At 45.1% G+C, this 22845-nt stretch overlaps 1 protein-coding gene across 3 annotated transcripts in view; it reads right to left on the reverse strand.

The window, feature by feature from the left end:
* Positions 1–9004: 9004 nt before the first annotated feature.
* MAPK14 (mitogen-activated protein kinase 14) overlaps positions 9005–22845 on the reverse strand; it is a 64874-nt gene continuing 51033 nt past the window's right edge. The window contains exons 9-12 of one of the 3 annotated variants that reach the window (XM_080664960.1): positions 21907–21986; positions 15321–15399; positions 11907–12080; positions 9005–11185 (exon numbers count right to left, since the gene is read on the reverse strand). In XM_080664960.1, coding sequence (XP_080521086.1) covers positions 11118–11185; positions 11907–12080; positions 15321–15399; positions 21907–21986 — 401 coding nt within the window. In that variant the 3' untranslated portion in view covers positions 9005–11117. Of the gene's footprint in view, positions 11186–11906; positions 12081–15320; positions 15400–17873; positions 17954–21906; positions 21987–22845 lie in introns of all 3 variants that reach the window. The other 2 variants (XM_080664961.1, XM_080664962.1) reach the window with 2 other exon arrangements.

Below are 22845 nucleotides of genomic sequence, written 5' to 3' on the forward strand. Positions count from 1 at the left end.
AAAAAAATTATTATAATAACTATGTATGGCAAGCACGTCAAACTCAAAGGCTAACACGGGCCAAATAAACAAGGTTTAAGTTTCTGTGTGGCTTCAAACCCACACAAAAACCCACAAAAGCTTCAATTTTCATAGAAACATAAGTTTATTTCGATAAAAACATGCTGAATACAAAGGGCTGAAATAAATGAGTCACCAATAACATAAAATATTCGCTGCTAGTATTAGTGGAGAGAAATGGTGCGCCTGCGCGTAAGGGAAATGAATGCAACACGATTATAGTAATCGGTCATTAGCGACTGTTGTAGTTCGTTATTAATAAGTATGTGTAAGAGGATATTTTAAAAATTAAGCTACAAAATTTTTATTAAAACGTTTCTTACAGCCCTAGCCAGTTTGGCTCATTGAATAGAGCTTCGGCCTGTGGATCAAAGGGTCCCGGGTTCGATACTGGTCCAGGGCACGTACCTTGATTGCAGGCTCCTCCCCAGCCCTGGCCCTGGTCCGGGCTCGTGCAAGAGGCAACCAGTTGTCTCTCACACCAATGTTTACTCTGTCTTTCCCTCTCTCTTCCACGCTCCCTAAAAAAAAAAAAACTAAAAAAAACCCCCAAACAAACAAAAACATTTCTTACATACCGTTCTATTGGCTGCGCCGCAAAAGTATTCATTGTGGGCTGCATGAGGCCCACGAGTTTGACATGCTTGATGTACAGTACCAGGTGGGCCCTGGAAAAGCCGATGGACACTTTGTAAAGTATATGACTGTCTAACCCTATGCTGTACACCTGAAGCTAATACACAATAATACTGAGTGTCAACTGTAATTGAAAAATAAAATTTAAAAAGTTACTGTTTTAAAAAAAGCAAACATAACAGAAATTGTACAAAGTTAGTCACGCCCGGCCGTGTGGCTCAGTGGTTGAGCATCAACCCATGAACCAGGTCATGGGTTTGATTCCTGGTCAGGGCACATGCCGAGGGTTTGGACTCGATCCCCAGTAGCGGGTATGCAGGAGGCAGCTGATCAATGATTCTCTCCCATCGTTGATGTTTCTATCTCTGTCTTCCTCTCCCTTCCTCTCTCTGAAATCAATTAAAACATTACAAAACAGGAGAAACCAAGATGGCGGCATAGGTAAGCACCTAAACTGCTGCCTCGCACAACAATTTCAAAACTACAACTAAAAGACAGATCAGATACCATCCAGAACCACAGGAAAGCTGGCTGAGTGAAAATTCTACAACTAGAAGGAAAGAGAAAAGCTCACAGAGAATTGGAGGTACGGCAAAGGGTCTTTGTGCGCGCAGAGAGGAAGGGTGGCTGAGAGCCTGGCTGACTTTCTCTGGCAGAAGGGGGAAGGAAGCCCCTGACCGCACTGAACCCCAGTTCTGACTGCACTGAACCCCAGTCCCGGGCGGAATGCCGTGGACCCAGGCTCATACAGGGGGAGTCTAGACTGTAAGGTAGAGAGAAAGGCACCCGGAGACTCGGAGACCCGGGGGAGACCCGGGGGAGCCCCGGCAGGCAGGGTTCTGGAGGCGCGCGCGCCAGTGTGCACAAAAGCTGCGGAGGTTGCCACAGGCTTTCCCTAGTAGAAGGGAGTCAGAAGCTCCTGACTGCACTGAGCCCCAGTTCTGACTGCACTGAGCCCCAGCTCCAGGCGAGCCCCTGGGGACCCACGCTCTTGTGGGGGGAAACTGGACTCTCGGGCAGATACTCGGGAGCCGGGGAAGGCAGAGGTCTGCAGGCGCGCACACGCGCAAGGGCAAGGCTGACTGGAAGCCAAGACTGTCTGCTCCGCCCTGAGACTCCACCCCATCCAAGCTGAGCACAGAGGCTATTGCAATTTGGCAAGTCTAATCCTATAAGGCTGTCTCCAGCACCGAACTTCTCCAGCATAGACACAGCTGATCCTTACAGCCAACTGGCCTGGAGGTAAATTCCTCCCAGTGATACCAACAACAATCAAGACTTAACTACAACAAGGCTGTACACACAATCCACAAAGGGGTGCACCAAGAGTGTTCACCTCAGGTTAACTGGAGAGGGCGACCCACTGGGCCATATAGGAAACCTAGCACACAAAGCTACCCTACCAACTCAGGGAAGCAGTGAAAATGCGGCGTCAAAGAAACAGATCACAAACGAAAGAAATGGAGGAAAACTAACAACTGGATATAGAATTCAGAACCACGGTTATAAGGCTTTTCAAGAATATCCTAGAAAAGGCCGATAAATATAACGAGACCCTCGAAGATATGAAAAAGGACCAACTAGAAATTAAACATACACTGACTGAAATAAAAAAATATTATACAGAGACCCAACAACAGACTAGAGGAACACAAGAATCAAGTCAAAGAATTGAAATACAAAGAAGCAAAAAACACTCAACCGAAAAAGCAAAAAGAAAATAAAATCCAAAAAGTTGAAGATAGTGTAAGAAGACTCTGGGACAACTTCAAGCGTACCAACATCAGAATTATGGGGGTGCCAGAAGAAGAGAGAGAGCAAGATACTGAAAACCTATTTGAAGAAATAATGACCGAAAACTTCCCCCACCTGGTGAAAGAAATAGACTTACAAGTCCAGGAAGTGCACAGAACCCCAAACAAAAGGAATCCAAAGAGGACCACACCAAGACACATCATCATTAAAATGCCAAGAGCAAAAGACAAAGAGAGAATATTAAAAGCAGCAAGAGAAAAACAGTTAATTACCTACAAGGGAGCACCCATACGATTGTCAGCTGATTTCTCAACAGAAACTATGCAGGCCAGATGGGAGTGGCAAGAAATATTCAAAGTGATGAATAGCAAGAACCTACAACCAAGTTACTCTACCCAGCAAAGCTATCATTCAGAATTGAAGGTCAGATAAAGAGCTTCACAGATAAAAAAAAAAGCTAAAGGAGTTCATCACCACCAAACCAGTATTATATGAAATGCTGAAAGGTATTCTTTAAGAAGAGGAAGAAGAAAAAAGTAAAGATAAAAATTAGGAACAACAAATACATATCTCTCAACAAGTGAACCTAAAAATCAAGTAAATTAAAAACCTGAGGAACAGAATAATCTGGTGAATATAATAGAATCAGGGGCATAGAAAGGGAGTGGACTGATAATTCTCAGGGGGAAAGGGGTATGGGGGTGTTTAGGAAGAGACTGGACAAAAATCATACACCTATGGATGAGGACAGTGGTGGGGGGGAGGTAAGGGCAGAAGGTGGGGTGGGAACCAGGTGGAGGGGAGCTATGGGGGGAAAAAGGAGAAACAATTGTAATAATCTGAATAAAGATTTATTTCAAACAAACAAACAAAAACATTACAAAACAAGCCCTTGCTGGTTTGGCTCAGTGGATAGTGTGTTGGCCTGCAGACTGAAGGGTCCCGGGTTCGATTTCAGTCAAGGGCACATGCCTGGGTTGTGGACTCGATCCCCAGTTGGGGGCGGGGGGCGCGTGCAGCGATTCTCTCTCATCATTGATGTTTCTATCTCTCCCTCTCCCTTCTTCTCTGAACTCAATAAAAAGGTAAAAAACAAAAACAAAACAAAAAACTTGTTAGAGCCACCTGTCATCCCACTACCTGGAGGTGATTGCGGAGTTTGGTGTGTGTTCTTTTAGGGCCGTGGTTGCCAAACTGCGGCTCGCGAGCCACATGCGGTTCTTTGGCCCCTTGAGGGTGGCTCTTCCACAAAATACCACGGCCTGGGCGAGTCTATTTGGAAGAAGTGGCGTTAGAAGAAGTTTAAGTTTAAAAAATTTGGCTCTCAAAAGAAATTTCAATCGTTGTACTGTTGATATTTGGCTCTCTTGACTAATGAGTTTGCCGACCACTGCTCTAGGGTTTTCCTAACCATATGTATCACCATCAGTACAGAATGGGCGGCGGTATGCTATCCTTTGCCACTTATTGTCTCTCACTCCTCACCCATCTTGCACACATATCCATGCCCAGCTCTATGGTTTCCACTGTACAGATCAATCAAGTCCTCACTGACAGATGTGTGGCTCACTGCCAATGTTTTGCTATTACAAAGAACATAACACTGATTAACCTTTTCCTGTTTTCTTTGTACACTTAGGAGCCCTCTAAGTTCTGAGAAGTGTACTAGCAAATGCTAAGTCAAAGGGAATGTATATTCAAACATCTGTATTAGCAATAAGAAGGGTCTTGGCTATTCCTCACATACTCATTAGCCAAGTCCCTGTGAAAGTCATCACAAGAAAACACACTGCTGAATGGTCTCATCAAGCCAGTCCCTCCTTGTTCACAAGCCTGGGAATCCAGAGTGCCTATCCTACCCTTTCCAGTCTTGTCCTCCATTAGTCTCTAACTGGTTACATTGTAAGCATATGGCAAATGATACACATATAATTAATTGCAATAGTTACAAATTTAGTAGAGATGGTGGATTTGATGAACTTTTTATAAACAATGCTGGAACACTGCTCAAATATCAAGCAAAGCCACTGAAAGATGTGGACTTGGCAGACTCAAGTTACTGAAGGGAAAGGTGATAAAGTGATCACCAATAGATGCCAATAAAAAAGAACGAGGAGAAACCAAGATGGTGGCATAGGTAAACACCTAAACTGCTGCCTCGCACAACAGTATCAAAACTACAAATAAAGACAAAACGGACACCATCCAGAACCACAGGAAAGCTGGCTGAGTGGAAATTATACAACTAGAAGGAAAGAGGAAAGCACATTGAGACTCAGAGGAGCTGCAAAAGGCTGAGGTACAGAGACGCGTGTGCGGAGAGGACAGGCGGCTGAGTGCACGGGCGGCTGAGTGCGTGGCTGGCTTTCCCAAGTGGGAGGGAGATGGAAGCTCCCGACTGCGCTGAACTCCATTCCTGGGCGAGACTCTGGGAACCCAGATGCATTCGGGGGAAATCTGGACTGTCAGGAAAAGAGAAAGCACACTGAGACTCAGGGGAGCTGCGGAAGGCAGAGGTCTGGAGGCGCACGCGCACAGAGAGGACTGACTGCTGAGTGCACGGCTGGCTTTCTAAGACGGGTGGGAGACGGAAGCTCCTGACTGCGCTGAACTCCAGTTCTGGGCAAGTTTCTGTGAACCAGACTCATTCGGGGAGAAACTGGTCTGTCTGGCAGCAGGCGAAACTCGAGTGGCTTTCTCTCAGAGGTGCTTGCAGTGATTACTGAGGGACACTGAGACCCAGGGGCCTCATAGGGCAGGGCTGACAGGAAGCCAAGGCTGTCTCCTCCACCCTGAGACTCCACCCCATCCAAGCTGAGCACAGAGGCTTTTGCAGTTTTGCAGGTCTTGTCTCATAAGGGTGTCTCCAGCACGTAAGTTCTCCCAGCGTAGACACAGCTGATCCTCACAGCCAACTGGCCTGGAGGTAAATTCCTCCCAGTGATATAACAACAATCAAGACTTAACTACAACAAGGCTGTACACATAGTCCACAAAGGGGTGCACCAAGAGTGTTCACCTCAGGTAACTGGGGAGGCCGATCCACTGGGCCATATAGGAAACCTAGCACACAAAGCTACCCTACCAACTCAGGGAAGCAGCCAAAATGCGGAGACAAAGAAACAGATCACAAAGGGAAGAAATGGAGGAAAACAAACGACTGGATATAGAATTCAAAACCATGATTATAAGGCTTTTCAAGAATATCCTAGAAAAGGCTGATAAATTTAGCAAGACCCTCGAAGATATGAAAAAGGACCAACTAGAAATTAAACATACACTGACTAAAATAAAAAATATTATACAGAGACACAACAGCAGACTAGAGGAACGCAAGAATCAAGTCAAAGAATTGAAATCAAAGAAGCAAAAAACACTCAACCGGAAAAGCAAAAAGAAAAAAGAATCCAAAAACTTGAAGATAGTGTAAGGAGCCTCTGGGACAACCTCAAGTGTACCAACATCCGAATTATGGGGGTGCCAGAAGAAGAGAGAGAGCAAGATACTGAAAACCTATTGGAAGAAATAATGACAGAAAACTTCCCCCACCTGGTGAAAGAAATAGACTTACAAGTCCAGGAAGCGCACAGAACCCCAAACAAAAGGAATCCAAAGAGGACCACACCAAGACACATCATAATTAAAATGCCAAGAGCAAAAGACAAAGAGAGAATATTAAAAGCAGCAAGAGAAAAACAGTTAATTACCTACAAGGGAGCACCCATACGATTGTCAGCTGATTTCTCAACAGAAACTATGCAGGCCAGACAGGAGTGGCAAGAAATATTCAAAGTGATGAATAGCAAGAACCTACAACCAAGTTACTCTACCCAGCAAAGCTATCATTCAGAATTGAAGGGCAGATAAAGAGCTTCACAGATAAGAAAAAGCTAAAGGAGTTCATCACCACCAAACCAGTATTATATGAAATGCTGAAAGGTATTTTTTAAGAAGAGGAAGAAGAAAAAGGTAAAGATAAAAATCATGAACAACAAATACATGTCTATCAACAAGTGAATCTAAAAATCAAGTGAATAAAAAATCTGATGAACAGAATAAACTGGTGAATATAATAGAATCAGGAGCATAGAAAGGGAGTGAACTGACAATTCTCAGGGGGAAAGGGGTGTGGGGGGTGCGGGAAGAGATTGGACAAAAATCGTACACCTATGGATGAGGACAATGCGGGGGACGTAAGGGCAGAGAGTGGGGTGGGAACCGGGTGGAGGGGAGCTATGGGGGGTGGGGGGAAGAGGAACAATTGTAATAATCTGAACAATAAAGATTTATTAAATTAAAAAAAAAGAACTATGTGACTATCAAGACTGAGGTCCTTAGGAAAACTGAGAAGACCTCAAATATTTTTGCAAAAATTACCTAAGATTATGCTGCAAAAGTAAAATGGGAAGGATATTGTGGGATACTAAACACAATTTCACTTTAAAACCTAACACTTGGTTCATTCTTTGTTCATTATAAGAATACTAGAGGCCCGGTGCATGAGATTCGTGCACGGGGGGGCGGGGGGGTAGGGGTTGTGGGGGCTAGGGTGCCCAGTCTGGGACCCCTCAGGGGATGTCCAACTGCCGGCTTAGGCCCGATCCCCCAGAGGGGGGCCTAAGCCAGCAGTCAGACATCCCTCTTGCAGTCTGGGGCTCTCACAGTCCGGGACCCCTCACTCCTTACTGCCCACCTGCAGCAGAGGCGGGATTAGCTCCCGCCATTGCTGCTGCGCTTGCCAGCTATGAGCCTGGCTTCTGGCTGAGCGGCACTCCCCCTTGTGGGAGCTCACTGACCACCAGGGGGCAGCTCCTGCATTGAGCATCTGCTCTCTGGTGGTCAATGCGTATCATAGCGACCGATCTTTCTGCCATTTGGTCGATTTGCATATTACGCTTTTATTATCTACACTAATAAAAGAGTAAGATGCAAATTGACCATACCTTCGCAACGCCCGCCAGCCAATCAGGAGTATGTGAATTAACCCAACAAAGATGGTAGGTTAATTTGCATACGCAGGCACCGAGTGGCAGGGGTGGGACAGGATGCTTGCATCGTTGGATGCAGGTGTTCTGCGCCGCCCCACCTGCTCCGGGACTCGGGGCAGCGTGGGAAGGCAGAAAGGCGACTCCGGGCCAGAGCAAAAAGGTGGCTCCAGCCGGAACGAAGGCGGTGCCAGCAGCCAGGGAAAGGAAGGCCCATTCTTGCATGAATCTTCGTGCATCGGGCCTCTAGTATAGGATATTTGAAATTATGACTTTGCTTTTATAATTTTGGTTTCATGGTAAAAGTCCCAAGCAGACTTCTTCTTCCTGCCCCCACATACTATAAAATTTTGGTCCTCATTTCTATGTGGATTCATTTAGGTGAGTTTCTTCTGGCGCCAACTCTCTTCTTAAGCTGAAGAGGCCTCCACTCTCAGAAGCCTAGAAGGAAGGTTGTGTTGGCGCTCATGTCTAGTGTGTGAAGGCAAAACATTTCCTGTAACTGCCTGGTCCTTACGGGGGCTGATGTAGTACATGTGACAAACGGGCGCCTTTTCTTTGAGCCCTTTAAGAAGCCACAGAAAACAGAACAGGATGAAGAAAACAGCCTGTGCTGGGTTTGCCTTCTATAACTGCCACCATCCCTGAAGACCAGCAGGAACCAGATGACACAGGACAGCACAACCCACCCTGGGGCACCTGCCAGCATGCCCAGCCACTGAGAAGGAAGCAACCAACACATACCCTAAAAACAGCTGTGAGAACTCGGGCCCTTTAAATCCTCTGATGTTCTGAAGAATATTGTCAAGGGCCATACATAAGAGTCATAAAATACATTTGTTTAAAAGTCTATAATCAATGTATATACAGGTACCAGGCAACCTTCTCTCTGGAAATTTGAAAATAAAAATATACTTTCTATGGATAGTCTTAGAATGTCAAACCTAACAAAACCCAAACACCTACTTTAAAAAACTTCATTTTACAAATGAGGAAATGGAAATCCTGGGCCAGGGGTTGGACAACTTTTTCTGTAAAAGTGTAAGTAGTTTAGACTTTGTAAGCACATTCAGCTGTCACGGCAGCCCCAAAGGCAGCCACAGACAACACTTAACCCAATGTGTGACTGTGTTCTAATAAAAGGTTGTTTATTGGCATTGAAATTTGAATTTACATTATTTCTCACATGCTACAAAAACACTGTTCTTCTTTCAACCATTTAAAAATGTAAAAACCATTTTTAGTGGATTTGGCCCCTGGGCCGTGGTATCAGACCCTGTCCCAGGCTACTCTGACGACCAAGGGCGATACGCATAGCACCTGCCTGCTTATACCTTGTTTATCTGTTCTTTGCTTTACCCATTCGCTTCAAAGACTCAGATCTGCTTCACCATAAATGTACAACCGAGGCGCTCTATAAATGTTTTTTTTTTTAAATTTTAGGAGTAATATTAAGATCTGTCAGAAGCATATGCCAGGCCATAGCTGAAAGAACATTGATATAAAGCTATATTGAGCATTAAATAAAAATGATCAAGAGAGAAATGCAATAAAATTGAGAAACTCACTAAATTTTAAAAATAGGCTTTATTTTGACCAGTGGTATTGTCTGACATCCTATATGGTATAACTGATTACAGCCAAGTTCATGAGTACAAATAAAATAGCAGTTTCCCTCATTCTCTCTTCTGAGTTCTGCTCAGAGAAGTCAGGAGATGGGAGCATAATTTTCAAGACACAGGAGCCCTGCCCCAGGCCGCTCAGCTCCTAACACCTGCAGAGACCTGGACGGGAAGGTATGCAGAGCAGCACGTGGGAGGAAATCACACTAGCACATACAACCCAACACGCTGACAAAATTCACCCTGCCGTGGGCCGTGAGGATTTGAACTGCATGCCAAGGAGATGAGGCCTTTGCATTCATTGTCCTTAGAGAGGGGACAATCCTGGGTGTGGCATGACCACCATGAGCTGCCTCGTTCCCTCGCTCCGGCTGATGCGGCCTTACACTGTCCTCCTGGAGTGCACAGTCACTGCACTGTGACAGAAATGGAAACACCTCGCGCCAGTGAGAGATTTTGTCACATGGCCAACCCTGCAAGTGGCCTTACACTTTCTCATTTCACAAAAGGTTTAAATACCTGGGCCCTAACGTAGCACAAGATGTCTGAAATTCAGAAAATTATGAAAACGACTCTTCTCCACCCCTGAGGATATTTCATCTTTATAAAGTTGAAAATACAAAATATTACAATAATTTGCCCTTTCTCCCCATCAAAGGAATCACATTCTCAAAGGATTCCTGCAAAATACAAAATTCATTTCTCCCTAAACTGAGACCAAGAAGCCAACGTTATGCTGCCAAGAAGACCCCAAAGAAGGTGGAAAAGACACCTCATTACTTTTTTAGAAAAATAACCATATTTAGACAAAAATAGAGAAAGGAGTTCTGGCTTCATGAGCGTTTATTTTTCACTTTGATTTCGGCATTTCTTAGCACTGGTTATTGGGAGGGGAGAGAATGACTTGTTTCCAAAGGCTGAGGTTTCCTGGGAAAAGCCCCAACTTTCCCATGATGGCTCCCCAAAAAATAGTTTCTTGAAAATCAGATGGCAGGAAAGAAAATGCTATATATCCATCTGTTCCATTTCTTCATAATTTTCGCATCAAAAGCACCTGGAGTATCAATTGTGTTCAACACAAAATAGCACTGGGGGCTGAGGAGAAGATGTCACCTGCCCGTAGCATCAGCCAAGGTGACATGAGTTCTGAACTTCCAAGAAGTCCTCACTGGCCCACTTGCCTGGCACCAGGGCATCCCCCAAAAAACAGGGCAAGCAGCTGTGCATGCTGAAACAGCAAGGCGTGCAAGACATCATCACTCTGCTAGGAAGAAAGAGCACACAGGACGTCCACAGACAGCAAGAGCCAGCCTCTGGCGACTGGGTCCAACACTCAAGAAACCTCTGCACTGAAGGGGGGCAAGCAGAGAAATGGCACAACACCCAGGGTCTAGCAAGAAGCACATACACGCATGCCCACACATGCACACGGGGCCTCTGAAGGCTGTTTCACAAGGTCATTCACCCAGCTGACTACTTGCCTGGCTCAGAACTTCAACTGCCGCACTCTCTTCTCCCCTTTTAAGGCACAAACATATTTAGAGTCCCAGATACACCTGCTGCGTTCTGAGAATGGTACAGAGCGAGTTCTTAGACTAGTGCACAGAGCCAGTTGGTCCTTTTGGCTGTACGCATCCTGAGGACGGCTCCAGAGCTGAAGCAGCCAGAAGGGGAGAGCCTTCTCTGTGCCACTGTGGTGAAGGTGGGCCCACAGGAGAGGCCAAAATAGTGAAAGCATGACTGGGATGTAGGACACTGAATATTTTTTACTTTGCACTGAACAATCCTGAGCCGACTCACGAAGAAGCGCGAGCAGAGGCTGCCACGGGGTATCTGGAACGCCACGGAGTCACTGTGATCGCAGTTTGCTGCTCATAGTCTCTTACCCTCCCACAAAGACAGACACACACACTAACACACATGCGTGCACGCACACACCCCTCTTCCACCATGGAGGAGATCTTCGCAACAGGAGGCACTTGAATGAGATTTGGAGAGTTCCCGTGAAAAGGCCTTCCCCTCACAGTGAAGTGGGATCAGCAGAACAGAAACCAGGTGCTCAGGATTCCATCTCTTCTTGGTCAAGGGGCGGAGGCACAAAGCTGACGACTTCATCGTAGGTCAGGCCTAGGGATTGGGAAGAAAAGCCCAGGTGAGTTCTGAGCGCAGAGCCTCCCTGCCTCTCCTGGCTAGTGCTGTGAGGGACCCTCCAAGTAACCATCACTGCTTGTGTGGGATCCCAATGGATCATGTGACTGCCCAGAAGTTCAAGGACACATATCTAAACCCATCTTCCTTGTTTCTTTCATCGCTCAGTGCCTCCTCCTGGAGCTCAAGAATAACGGAGCAGCCCCACAAACAAGCTCCAGCAGCAGGAAAGCCTGGCTTTGGGCAGTTACCTGGAGTTCCGAATTCGTGTTTTATGGAAAGAATGAGATTAGGCATGGGTTCCATTTCCGGCTGTGTCCCTAACTAGGTCTAAGGTAAGAGGTAAGATATTTTGTCCCAATTGTATCAAGTATAAAACTGTAAAAATCTCCTTCCTTTACTCATCTCAGAGAAATGCTGTAAAGAAAAAGATTCTGAGAACCTCAGAGACCGAGGCAGGTGTGAGGGGCTGCACGCAAAATCAGAGCAAACGTGAGGGTCTCCCAGCTCGGAGAGTGTCACCCCTTCACGCTTCCGACAGAGGCACTCACTCTGGGCGAGGCCTCGACCACAGTTTTAGCGAGCTGCTGACAGCCAGGCATCTTATTCTCCTGGGCACAGCTTTTGGTGAGCGGCTCACCGAGGAAGGATTGTCAGACCAAGCTGTCAGGCAGGTGTCAGTGCTGCCTCTGTGCCTTACTTTTCCACTCATCGATAAGTAGGTCCCGGCTCTCAAAGGACTGGTCGTAAGGGTCCGCCACGGGCTCGTCATCAGGATCGTGGTACTGAGCAAAGTAGTCATGCGCGAGCGCTTGGGCTGCCGTGATCCTCTTGTCCGAGTCCAGTACAAGCATCTTCTCCAGCAAGTCGACAGCTGTTAGTCCACAAAAAAAGAAAAGTTTTAATTTTTAACATGTTAGCAAAAGTTATGCCTTACTAAGCAAACACACAGCTTTGACCCTTCAAGCCCACACAAAGAATTCTCCTCCAGAGCGTCGGCTCCAGGACATATTTTCACTTTTCTCTCGTGTGTGTATTCTGTATTATTTTTAAAGAATATGTTACTGAAGAATTAAAAAAAAAATAACAGATTCCATTTGAACAAGCAGACATTCTGTGGAATGTCCGTGCCAAACTGTTACCACTGTAGTCCAACTGTGTCAAAACGAAAGCCTAAAACCAAAGGGTTCTAGAGGAGGTAAGTAGGGCTAGTTTTTAATTTTTCAACGTTTTCATCCCCCTCACTATTTATTTACTAATGTAAGACAAATGACTATTCATCTAACGGGTCTTCAAACAATGGACAGAATGAGAGCTTTCTTTACACGGGTATGTGGGTGAGAGACAGGGTATCCGGATAAAGTGATATTTTATTTTTAAAATTTTCAATATAACAAAACAATGCAGTGAATACTCAGGTTGACCACCCACATCCAACAATTAACATTTTGTATGTCTTTATTTCTATTTTTTGCTGCCCCCTTTTTAAAATAAAATTATACATGTGATACTTTAAGCTAAATATTTCCGCATAAAAACATCTTCCTATACAATCATAAAACTATCACACCTGACAAACAAATAATTTCCAAATATCTAACATCCAGTTCAAGTTAGAATTTCTCCGATTATCCCGTTGTCTTTTACACCCACCTTGTTCAAACCAGGACCAATTAAGGGCCACACATTGCATTTGATTGGGTTTCTTTAAATATTCTTCTCAAAATATCTTACCTATTATCTTAGACCTAGTTAGAGAAACTAATTCTCCCTTTTCCTATTCAGACAGCCCAGTTGTCCTAAGAATGTCCATCATGAATCTACACCCGTGTTTTCTTCTACCCTGTGATTCCCCTGAAAACCATGTTAGATCTAACAATTAGGTAAGAATGTGGACCTGAAGGAGCAGCAAGGCATCTGTCCTGTTATGAATGATGCTAAATTTGGTCACAGGGTTGTTCTTTTTTTGCCCTAAGCAAGTGATCTGCGGGGCTCTTTGAAACCACATGAATAGCCTCCGGTCCTTTCACTTAAGGCTCCAGCAGCCCCTGATTTTTCTTCACAGCAGTTATTTCAGTAGGGTCACACAATGGTGATTTTCTAACTCTGTCAAATGGGGGTGTGCTGAGTTTCAGAGGATGCAGGACAAACACTGCATGATCACAGGCACCCCCTGTGAAACCAGGCTTCTGAGGCTTTGCAAATTACTGACAGTTCCTTCACTGCGCAAGGGGGCGGGGTTGGGGTGTGAAGAGAACAGCTTCCTGAAGAGGTTACTGCTGGGTACACCGAGGGGGTGAAAGACCCCATTCTGTAGCCTTCCAAAGAAACCAAAGAATTTGATTTCAAGGGATAGAAAACAAGGTGAATACTTATGTGTTGATTCAGGCTCAGTTTACACTTAAAGCCTTGGGAGAAATGCCTGGATATACGTCCTTCTTCTCTTCTTAGAAAAAAATAAACTGCATCAGCTGTTGTTTGAAGCATATGGTCTTTGCCACCCGAGGTAAAGAGTACCATGTCCTGCAAACAAGCCCCTGACAAGGAACACAGTCAGGGGTGAGAAAAAGGGCCCTCTAAGATCTGGGCAGATACAAACACACTCACTACATCTAAGGGCAGTTTCAGTTGTGATTCGTGTTTGGAGGGTAATGTGAAACAGGAAGTCAGTGACTGACACAACAGGTGTCAATATTTACATTCCTGCTCAGCTAACAGCTGGGCACAGGTTCCTGGTCAGTAACGCCATGTTCTCAGACGTCTGCAAGAAGAGACTGTATGGCATCAGCGCCTGGCAGGGCGTCGGGCTGAGGTTCCCGGAACCGCAGTGCGAGCAGATGGCCTAACGCCTCCACGCACCTCACTTGCAGTCTGCAGTGCTACGTGGTGTCTAGTCCTTTTGAATGTTTACATGTTTTGATTCCAGAGAAGGGGACACCTATCGGATGCATGTGACTTAAATAAGCTGCTGGTCACACAACTCCCCCCTCCCCCAGAAAAATGAATAAACACATCGGAGTCAGAGAACAGGAAGTCAAAGTAAGCACTGCCAGGTCTGAAACATGAACCGATGTGATGAAAAAACACCCAGAACAGAATGACAGACAAGAAAGCTACCAGTATACAACATCATCTCCCAAATTCTTGGAGTATTTACAACTAAGAGAGCGCCTCACAGATCCCTGAACTAGACAATACAGCTCAGATAAGTCAGAGACAGCCAATGAGAGCACAGCAGGGCAGATGCCAACCTAAACCAACCCAAGAATTTTGCACGCCCCCGAGAGTCTGTGGATTTGTTCCTGGAAGCGTGACCAGCTGAGACCTGACGAACCCTCCACCTCCAGGGCGGACGTAACTCACCAGCGATTGCCCAACACTTCAGAGCAAGAGCACCTGTGCGACCTTGAGAATGACCACAGTGACACCGAGACTGCAGTCAACAACCATGACGATGGGGTATTTCAAAGGTAAAACCTCTCAGCCTCATTCCAACCCTGAAGCACAGCTGCTGGGACCCTTGAGCAGGGTGACCCACCATACACTTTTGAGAAAAGCGAGAAGGTTGATTACACCACCATCATAGGCTCTCCTCGCTCCCCTCAGGTCTGAGCTCTCTACGTCCGCCACTGTCCACTGTGCCCTGAGTCAGGGTGCTAGAGCCTCAGACGAGGCCACCTGCAGGGGCCACTGAAGCACACATCGCCCCCAGCTTTAGGGAATAAGGCAGCTCCTTCTTTAGCCAGGGCAGTATACATCCTGCAGCTGCCCGTTACGTCCCTTTGCCAAGGGTCCTGGAAGTGATGGTGGCAGGAAAATGGGGCCATTCCTTAAAGCCTGAGGTGGCAAATGCGCTCCAGTAAGAAAGGCTAAGTCTCTGAGGAGCAGAAGAGGGGAAGGGAAAAGTGCGGGAGGATGACAGGCCTGCAGCACCTGAGGGTACAGGTGAGCGGGGCACACGGCGGGGAGCGCCGGGGCCCACAACACCGTCTGTTGCTCTTCCCCTCAGCCTGGGTAAGAAATGACAGCAGCTGAGAGCAAGTCACAGACTTCAAATCCCTAACTTGGTCATAACCAATTTCATATCCATGACATGAGGACACAGTCAACTTACCCAAGGGGTTGGCACCAATAAACACATTTGCAAAGTTCATCTTCGGCATCTGGGTCAAAGACTGAATGTAGTTTCTTGCCTGCAAAAACAAAGGGTTTTCCAAATGGCTTTTTGTTCATTGATGTTACTGCCCTCAGAGAGTCTCGGGCCTGATCAGGAAGAAGCGTTAGCTGACAAAGTCTGCTAGCTCCAATGTTCATGACTGTCTTGGGTAGTTATCAGAGACTTCTCTCTTAGTGCTGTCCTAAACTTCCTTATTTATGATCACTACCTTATTTATATCCCTGCTATATTTCAGTTATATTTCAAGTGGACGAGAATGCTAACTAATCAAGTTCCCTTTCATTAGCTTTCTGATCAGAAGTTAAAAAAAAATGAGGCCAAGATAACTAAGCAGCAGCCCTTTCTGAGACAGCCTCCCTAAACGCTAAAACTGGCATAGGAACTGGTATCCTAATGAAAGTCCAGGACTGGCAGTCTTTCGATGGTGCTGGTCTTAGTAGGTGCTCTTAGTATACCAAAAGTATAAATATTAAACCTTGTTACCAAGCAATCTTGGTAACAAGTAAACGTAAGCTTAGTACAGTGGTCGGCAAACTCATTAGTCAACAGAGCCAAATATCTACAGTACAACAATTGAAATTTCTTTTCAGAGCCACATTTTTTAAACTTAAACTTCTTCTAACACCACTTCTTCAAAATAGACTCGCCTAGGCCGTGGTATTTTGAGGAAGAGCCACACTCAAGGGGCCAAAGAGCCGCATGTGGCTCACGAGCCACCGTTTGTCTACCACTGGCTTAGTATATCCAAAGAGGCTTGAACATATTTTAAAAATACTAAACCAATGAGAGCAATAAAGAATAGTGGATTATAAATTACACAGCCCAGGCAGAAATCCTTCCCCTGCCACTTATAAGCTAATCTCCTTGGGCCTCTCTCAAGTCTCATCTGCAAAATATTAATATTTGGTGCTAGTATGTGGCTTGTCTACATCATATGGTTATTGTGCTACTCAAGCAAGAGAAAACAAACAACATTTATATTACCAATAGGTTGTTCTATGTTTGGTCCCTGGGCTGGGACAGGCTTGAATTTGAATCTTGACTTTAATCCGTTGAGCAAGTTACTTACTATCTCTGAGTTTTGAGTTCCTCAGCTGTAAAAAGGGATCAGTCCTAATGCCCACCTCCCAGTGCTGGAGCGAGGCCTGGCGATGCGAACCAGCGCTACTCAGCACAGCACTGGGTCCTGAGGGAGCTCAGCGACACTGGCTGTACCATGGCTGCCGTTGGGGGGGAAGTCTGCTCTTGTGACCTAAGGATGTGCCGACTGCCCAACTGCTGAGCTACATTCTAGGGAATGTAAGGTGCCAAATTCTTTCAAGGACTGACAGCTCTAATCAAGGCAAAACCAAAAACTGGTCTTGAGAATAACCACTAAATACAAATATAACTCATAATGCAGGCGCCAGATATTAGGTGTTAAACTACATCAATGACCTTCCCTGTTTCAATGAATAAATCCCACTATCTGCGTAGTTGAGATAAAACTTCTTTGAATCGATCTTAACCACCTCCTCACAATTTTTCAACTTAAGGCTACTTAGTATGTGGGCGCGCGCGCACACACGTGCACGTAAACACAGGTTAGAAAATGTTCTGGCTGCTAGGGCAACTTCACCTTCTCATTACATGTGCAGTGAGCAGGCAAGACCCGCTGTGAAAAGCAGCTGAGGATCTTTCTAATTCGAGAAGGAAGTTCTAGGGACTGAATACCTGCATGGCTGTAGTCCCTTCCTCCTGAGCACAGAGAAAGAAGCTGAAGGGACCAGAGGACGGAGAGGCCTGTCTCATGTAGAGGTCTGTCTCATCCCTCTAACAAGACAAATCAGACAAAGACGAGCTGCGTGTAGCTGAAGGGGAGGGCCTCTGTGATGCCAACCTGGCTCCCAGAAAGTGAGGGCACCTTAGAAAAAAGTGCCCCAACCATCTCTGATGATAGGACTAGAGTTAGACTAAATAGTTAAGAATTGGTAAAAAAGGCACCTCACCCTACATAGGTAGTCATATTTATTCTATATTATTTGTGTATTCTTTTGAACACAGTACTTATTAGTGGTTGGGTATTTTAGTGTTTTTTAAATGAAGAATCCTCTTTTAGTCATTAAAAAAATGATGACTAGGGAAGTATGCTAATGCCTTCAGTAACTATACCTGCAGCTGCAAGTCAACAGATGGCAGCATGCCCTAGCCACAGGCACAGAACCCAGAAGACAGAACAGCCTCTTGAGCACTAAACTCATAAAACCCAAGTAGAAAAGTGATATCATTTCTACATGTAAGTCTATAACTTGTATTCTCAATCCACAGGATTGAATGAGAATTTATCCCAAATATCAACATCGTGCAGCAGCACACAGGCATCGGTACCTCAGTGGCCTCAAGGCACATGCAAGCATTCAGTGACAGTACAAGTGTGTTGGTTATATAGTGGCAATCAAATGAGCATGTGGCCGTCTGAGGGGCATTCCCTGTGCAGGCTATTGTTCTCACCTCATGGCTTGGCATCCTGTTAATGAGATAAGCAGGGGGTGTCCCCGTCAGACGCATAATCTGCTGAAGCTGGTTAATATCTTAGATGCCTAGTCAAGGGCATTGTCAAACATACAGTGCAAAAAATAACTTTCAACTCAAGTTTTAAAAGGCCAATAGCCACCCCCAAACAAATAGAAAACCTACTCCCCACCAGTCCCACCCACCCCAGGCCAGAGCCCAAGGCTGCATATTGAAGCATGATTCCGTGAACGGCACGAGACTTACCAGGCATGTAGCCAGTGGCTGGTCGTGCAGATAAGAACAAATTTCTGTGGTTTTAGCATCATCTTTAACATCATATATTTCAGGATCCCTGGAAAGAGGTGCCCCTTGATCCAGGATGCCAGCCAGAGAACTATTCCAAGTACCGATGGCTAAAACCCATTTGCTTGTGGGTCAATGGAGATGATTAAAAAAATGCTGACTCAATTCAGTTTAGAAGAATATACCCAGTGTGCCCATTTAAGGAAAAGGTTAAATTTTGAGGCACAGGCTCTGGTGATCTCCACCCCTCCAATATAAGACATGGGTGGGTGTTGGGTTGATAAGCAATGCCGAGTTTCAGAGACATTAGTAGTGGTACATTTAAAATACATGCCACAAACACACAGGTAAGTGAAGAAAGGGAACATGGGGGAAGTTAGAAGCTAATGGTAAAGACAAAAGAGAAGTTCCAGGCTGCTGTCTGTCACAGAAGTCCCAAGCCTGCATACCACAGTGATTTCTTCCAGTCGTTTTAACCCGTGGCCAGACTGACCTCAGCTAACAAATAGCTGGGACGACGTTTGCAAAACAGTGCAATTACTCGGCAGAGGCAGAACCATAAACAAGCACATACACAAGCCACACTCCTTTAGCTGTGCCATCGATTTTAACACAATTCCCCTCTTCGAAAATATTAGGAGGACTGTTCATTTACCATGTGTTCCTGTTAAAGCAGAGGTGATAGGATTTTTAAAATCCTCAACACAATTCAATAAAAACCTTGTCATACTCCCTTTCTTGTTAACTATTAACACCCCCCTTCGGTTGCAGCATCATTTGCATAAGCACCCTGGTCAAGTGATTTCACTTCTTTGTGGCTTCTCTCAGTAATTTTTCTGCTTTAGCTCAATCCCTGAACTCAATTTCCCTAGTGGTCAGACTACTACAAACACCTGTAAGGTTGGCCATCAGAAAGGAGCTGGTTCTACCCTGCCTTTTATGCACCAGCATATTCTAAAGGAGGGATGAAGGTCTCTTAACATTCTCACACAAAGTTTAGATTTACCTCTAAACAAATGACGTAACAAACAGTACTCTGCATGCCAAGAGAAATAACAAAAGGGGGTCAGTAAGTAAACCAGCAATAGAATGCCAATTGGGTTTTAAAATGTTAAAATCCTGCCACCTCTCTCTTCTTTCCTATGAATAATTCGGGGCGGGGGGGGCAAACACAGGTGTACAGCTGTTCGCTGGAAAATAATACAATGATTAATAAACAATACAAGAATAAACTGTGTTTCATGTACTCACAACTGTAAACCTACATTTGCCCCACCATGTACTTGGCCTGTACATTTTCTGTTTCGTCTTCTTTAGCCAAAAAGGCTATTATATCCCCTTCTTGTCAGGAGTTAGAAAAAATAAATTTCTAGGGAAAAGTGTGAGAATGAGTCAGTGAAACGGCTCTTTTTGCTTTCTTAATAGGATTTTTGTTGTTTCACTAATTGCTATATGTACTGGGTCACCAACCAAAAGAAGTCTATCTCCTTAGCCATCCATCTGGGCCAATTCATCCTGTCTCTTGGGGCACATCCTGACTTGTTCTCAACCAGCCCATCTGTTACTGCGTTCTCTTACTCAGAATGTCCTCCTCTTTACTGACTCAATTTCTACACTATTTCCCTGCTTTTCAGGAGTAATGAAAATAGCTATTGCCTTTCTGTTTACTACATTCCTTCAATAATTAATTTTAAACTTTTAAAACCTTTAAATAATTTTACTCACCTGGCTTTGTTATTTTCATATCACATGTTCCACACATCACGTGCTTTTAAAATAAATTGGCACTAGAGCAATATCACTAAACATCAAATTAATCTTGCCTACCCTTCTGAATGTTTAACCTACTTTTATCCACTCACCATAATTATGTAGGAAAAAAACCAAACCACCCGTTCTTATTCCTATACTCAGTACAATATTATTTGAGTAAATTCTGTATGCTGGTACCCAATTTTATTATGCCCAACTCTAGAGCTTTGTAATAGATAATGTGGTTTGATTCACCAAAAATAAAGACATCAATATTAAGTCAGGCACTTGGTGCTGTTTCTTTCTTAAGAATAAATGGTGGCTTAATAACAGGTAAATACTATTTTACCCATACCTTTTCTTTTAGAAATTCTTGTGACTAATGGCACATATCTACAGGTGGGTGGGTAGGAGTGGGAGGGGACTGAGCAGGAGTTGTGGTAGCCACCCCAGGTGGCATGAATCTGCTATCTTAGTCTCATTAGCTCTGCTCATTAATAAACTTCTTCTCAACCCCACTCTCCTCCCTCATGTCCTCTCTAACAGCCAATCTTCCTAAGCAAAGGCATTTAAAACAAAAAAGCATGTGTCCTCTCTAAGCATCTCCTCATATCTGCTCTAATACAGCTTCTGCATCTCATAAAGCAGAAGAAAACACTCCCCTGAGCTGACAGTGTGGTCGGCAACTCTGACAGTGACTTTCACACAATGTGCAGTCACCTGAGATTCAGGTTCAGCTCACATTCTCAGAACATCTGGGATCTACGCTCGGCTCTGCCAAGTGACCCAGTGCACGACTCAGGCAAGTCACAGCCTTTCTGTGATTTTGCTTCATCGTTCCAAATAAGTAAATAAAATAAAATGGGGCCGGTACATTCTCTTACATATCGTTAAGAGTGGAAATTCATAAATACCCTGGGCTTTGTGGTCCTTTTAAGGAATGTACCAGACACATTCCAGATGACAACAGTCTGTATTTGACAGGGAGATGATGAACCGTTTGAACTCACCTGCACAAGCTACCCAGCAGTCTTCCCAACTGGGCGAAGGGACTGCTTCAGTCAGAAATGCTAGGAGGAGAACCCAGGAAGGCACCACTGCAGCCTTTCCCCTTCTATCCACTGCCTGGCAGCAGACAGAGGGAAAAGAGAGACAGGCTGGGCTTTCACGATTTCGCTCACGTCTCCTGCCCAACAGCAGGAAATCATGGCCAAAGGAGCCAGAGTGGCTTCTCTGTCAACGCCTGTGTGGAGGCAGGAAAGCACTGTGCCAAAGCTTTTTATCGGGTTATTACAATTTGTAATTACAAAGACAGGCTGTGGGAGGAAGGATTTACAACACCATTCCTGTGGCTCTGAGGCAGCAGGAGTTAGGAGGAACCTCTGCTGGTCTGGGGACTGGGTAGAGAGGAACTGATGCTTTACACGCAGGTGTGCAGGTGGTCTATTCTCAACCAATAGAAAGCAAGGAACTTCTGGAAAAGGGCAATAACGTGCAATGTACATTTCATTCTTTTAGTGCTGATGGTAGACTAATCCATGGTGAACCACATGATCTGAGCACAAACACTAACCCAAAAGTGAGAAGAGCCCTTGACTACATGGAAACCTCTGAGAACGATAAAGTCAGGGCTGAAACAGAGACATAAATTTTCCACTAACCTCTGGGAATGAATTAGAATTTCAAATCTCATTTACTACCACTAGGATACCACTGCCCAATACAGACCCCGTGATCTAATGCATACCCAGATAGGAAAAAAAGCACACTCATGCATGTGACCAGGAGGGTGTGTGTGTATGTGTGCAAGTGTGTGTACACACACACACACACACACACACACACACACCCTCATCCAGAACTCAGCAAACAAAGGGCACACGTGCTTAAAAACACACCCGAGTCAAGGTACAGATAGAAGGCAAGTTGCAGACTCCCAACAGGGCAGATAATTACAATCAAAGCATCAACTCACAGACTCTGAGGAGATTTTCTTCAAAAGCTCAGCCCCTGGGGTTCCAACGAGTCTTAAAATGAGCTTCAACTGATCAATATCTAAAGGTGGACTATAAAGGAAAATGTTGGGACAAAATAAAAATGAAAAACAAACAACAAAACAAAACAAAAACAAACAAAATACCCCAATGACAAAAATGAAAAACCAAGCCAAAATGGTGAATTGTCTAGTTAAGGCTTCTGCAGGATGGTCACTTCAAGTAGGACATGCTCCTCCTGTACAAGGATTCAAAATGCTACCACACACCCCACGTACTTTCATCTGTGCATCTGTCCACACCCCCTATTAGTAAAGTGAAGCGACTGTAGCTGGGTATTGAGCTCAGAGACAGCAGGCGAAACACGAGAGCTTCCCTCCATCCAGATGCTCAGTCCACACCTACCTCTTCACCTTCCACCAAAACATCAGTAGCCAGTTAAGCCAGAGCAGTGGTAAACAGAGGCTACAGAACAAGGCAGCAGAGCACAGGAGCCAGGGTAGACCAGCCCCCCTGTAACTATCCCCGAGGCCTGACCTAGGAGCTTGTAATGTGGCAGGGCCTGTGCAGATCCCAGAGCCCAACCACTGAGCATTCCTCTGGAATGCCTCTCCCTCTGCCCTGGCCACAGCAGGCAGAGAACTGTGAGTGACAGCCAGCAGAAGGCCTCACTCCCACACTGCACCTGTATGACCTCCAGGAGTGCCGTAATGAAGCAGGACTGATGAGGTTTTAACCTTATAAAAACAAGAACAAACCTCACACATCCCAAAGGTTCTAAATCGTAGGCCAGTGCCAAACCTCTATTCTGGTAGCCAAGTCTTCAAGTACCCTCAGAATGTATGTGCACATATTAATGAGAAGACAAAAACTCCCATTTGTTCTTACTGCTTTTAGCCTTGCATGAAAACGAGGGGGGG

The sequence above is a fragment of the Plecotus auritus genome (assembly GCF_963455305.1).
Source record: "Plecotus auritus genome assembly, chromosome: 4".
Classification (NCBI taxonomy): Eukaryota; Metazoa; Chordata; class Mammalia; order Chiroptera; family Vespertilionidae; genus Plecotus; species Plecotus auritus.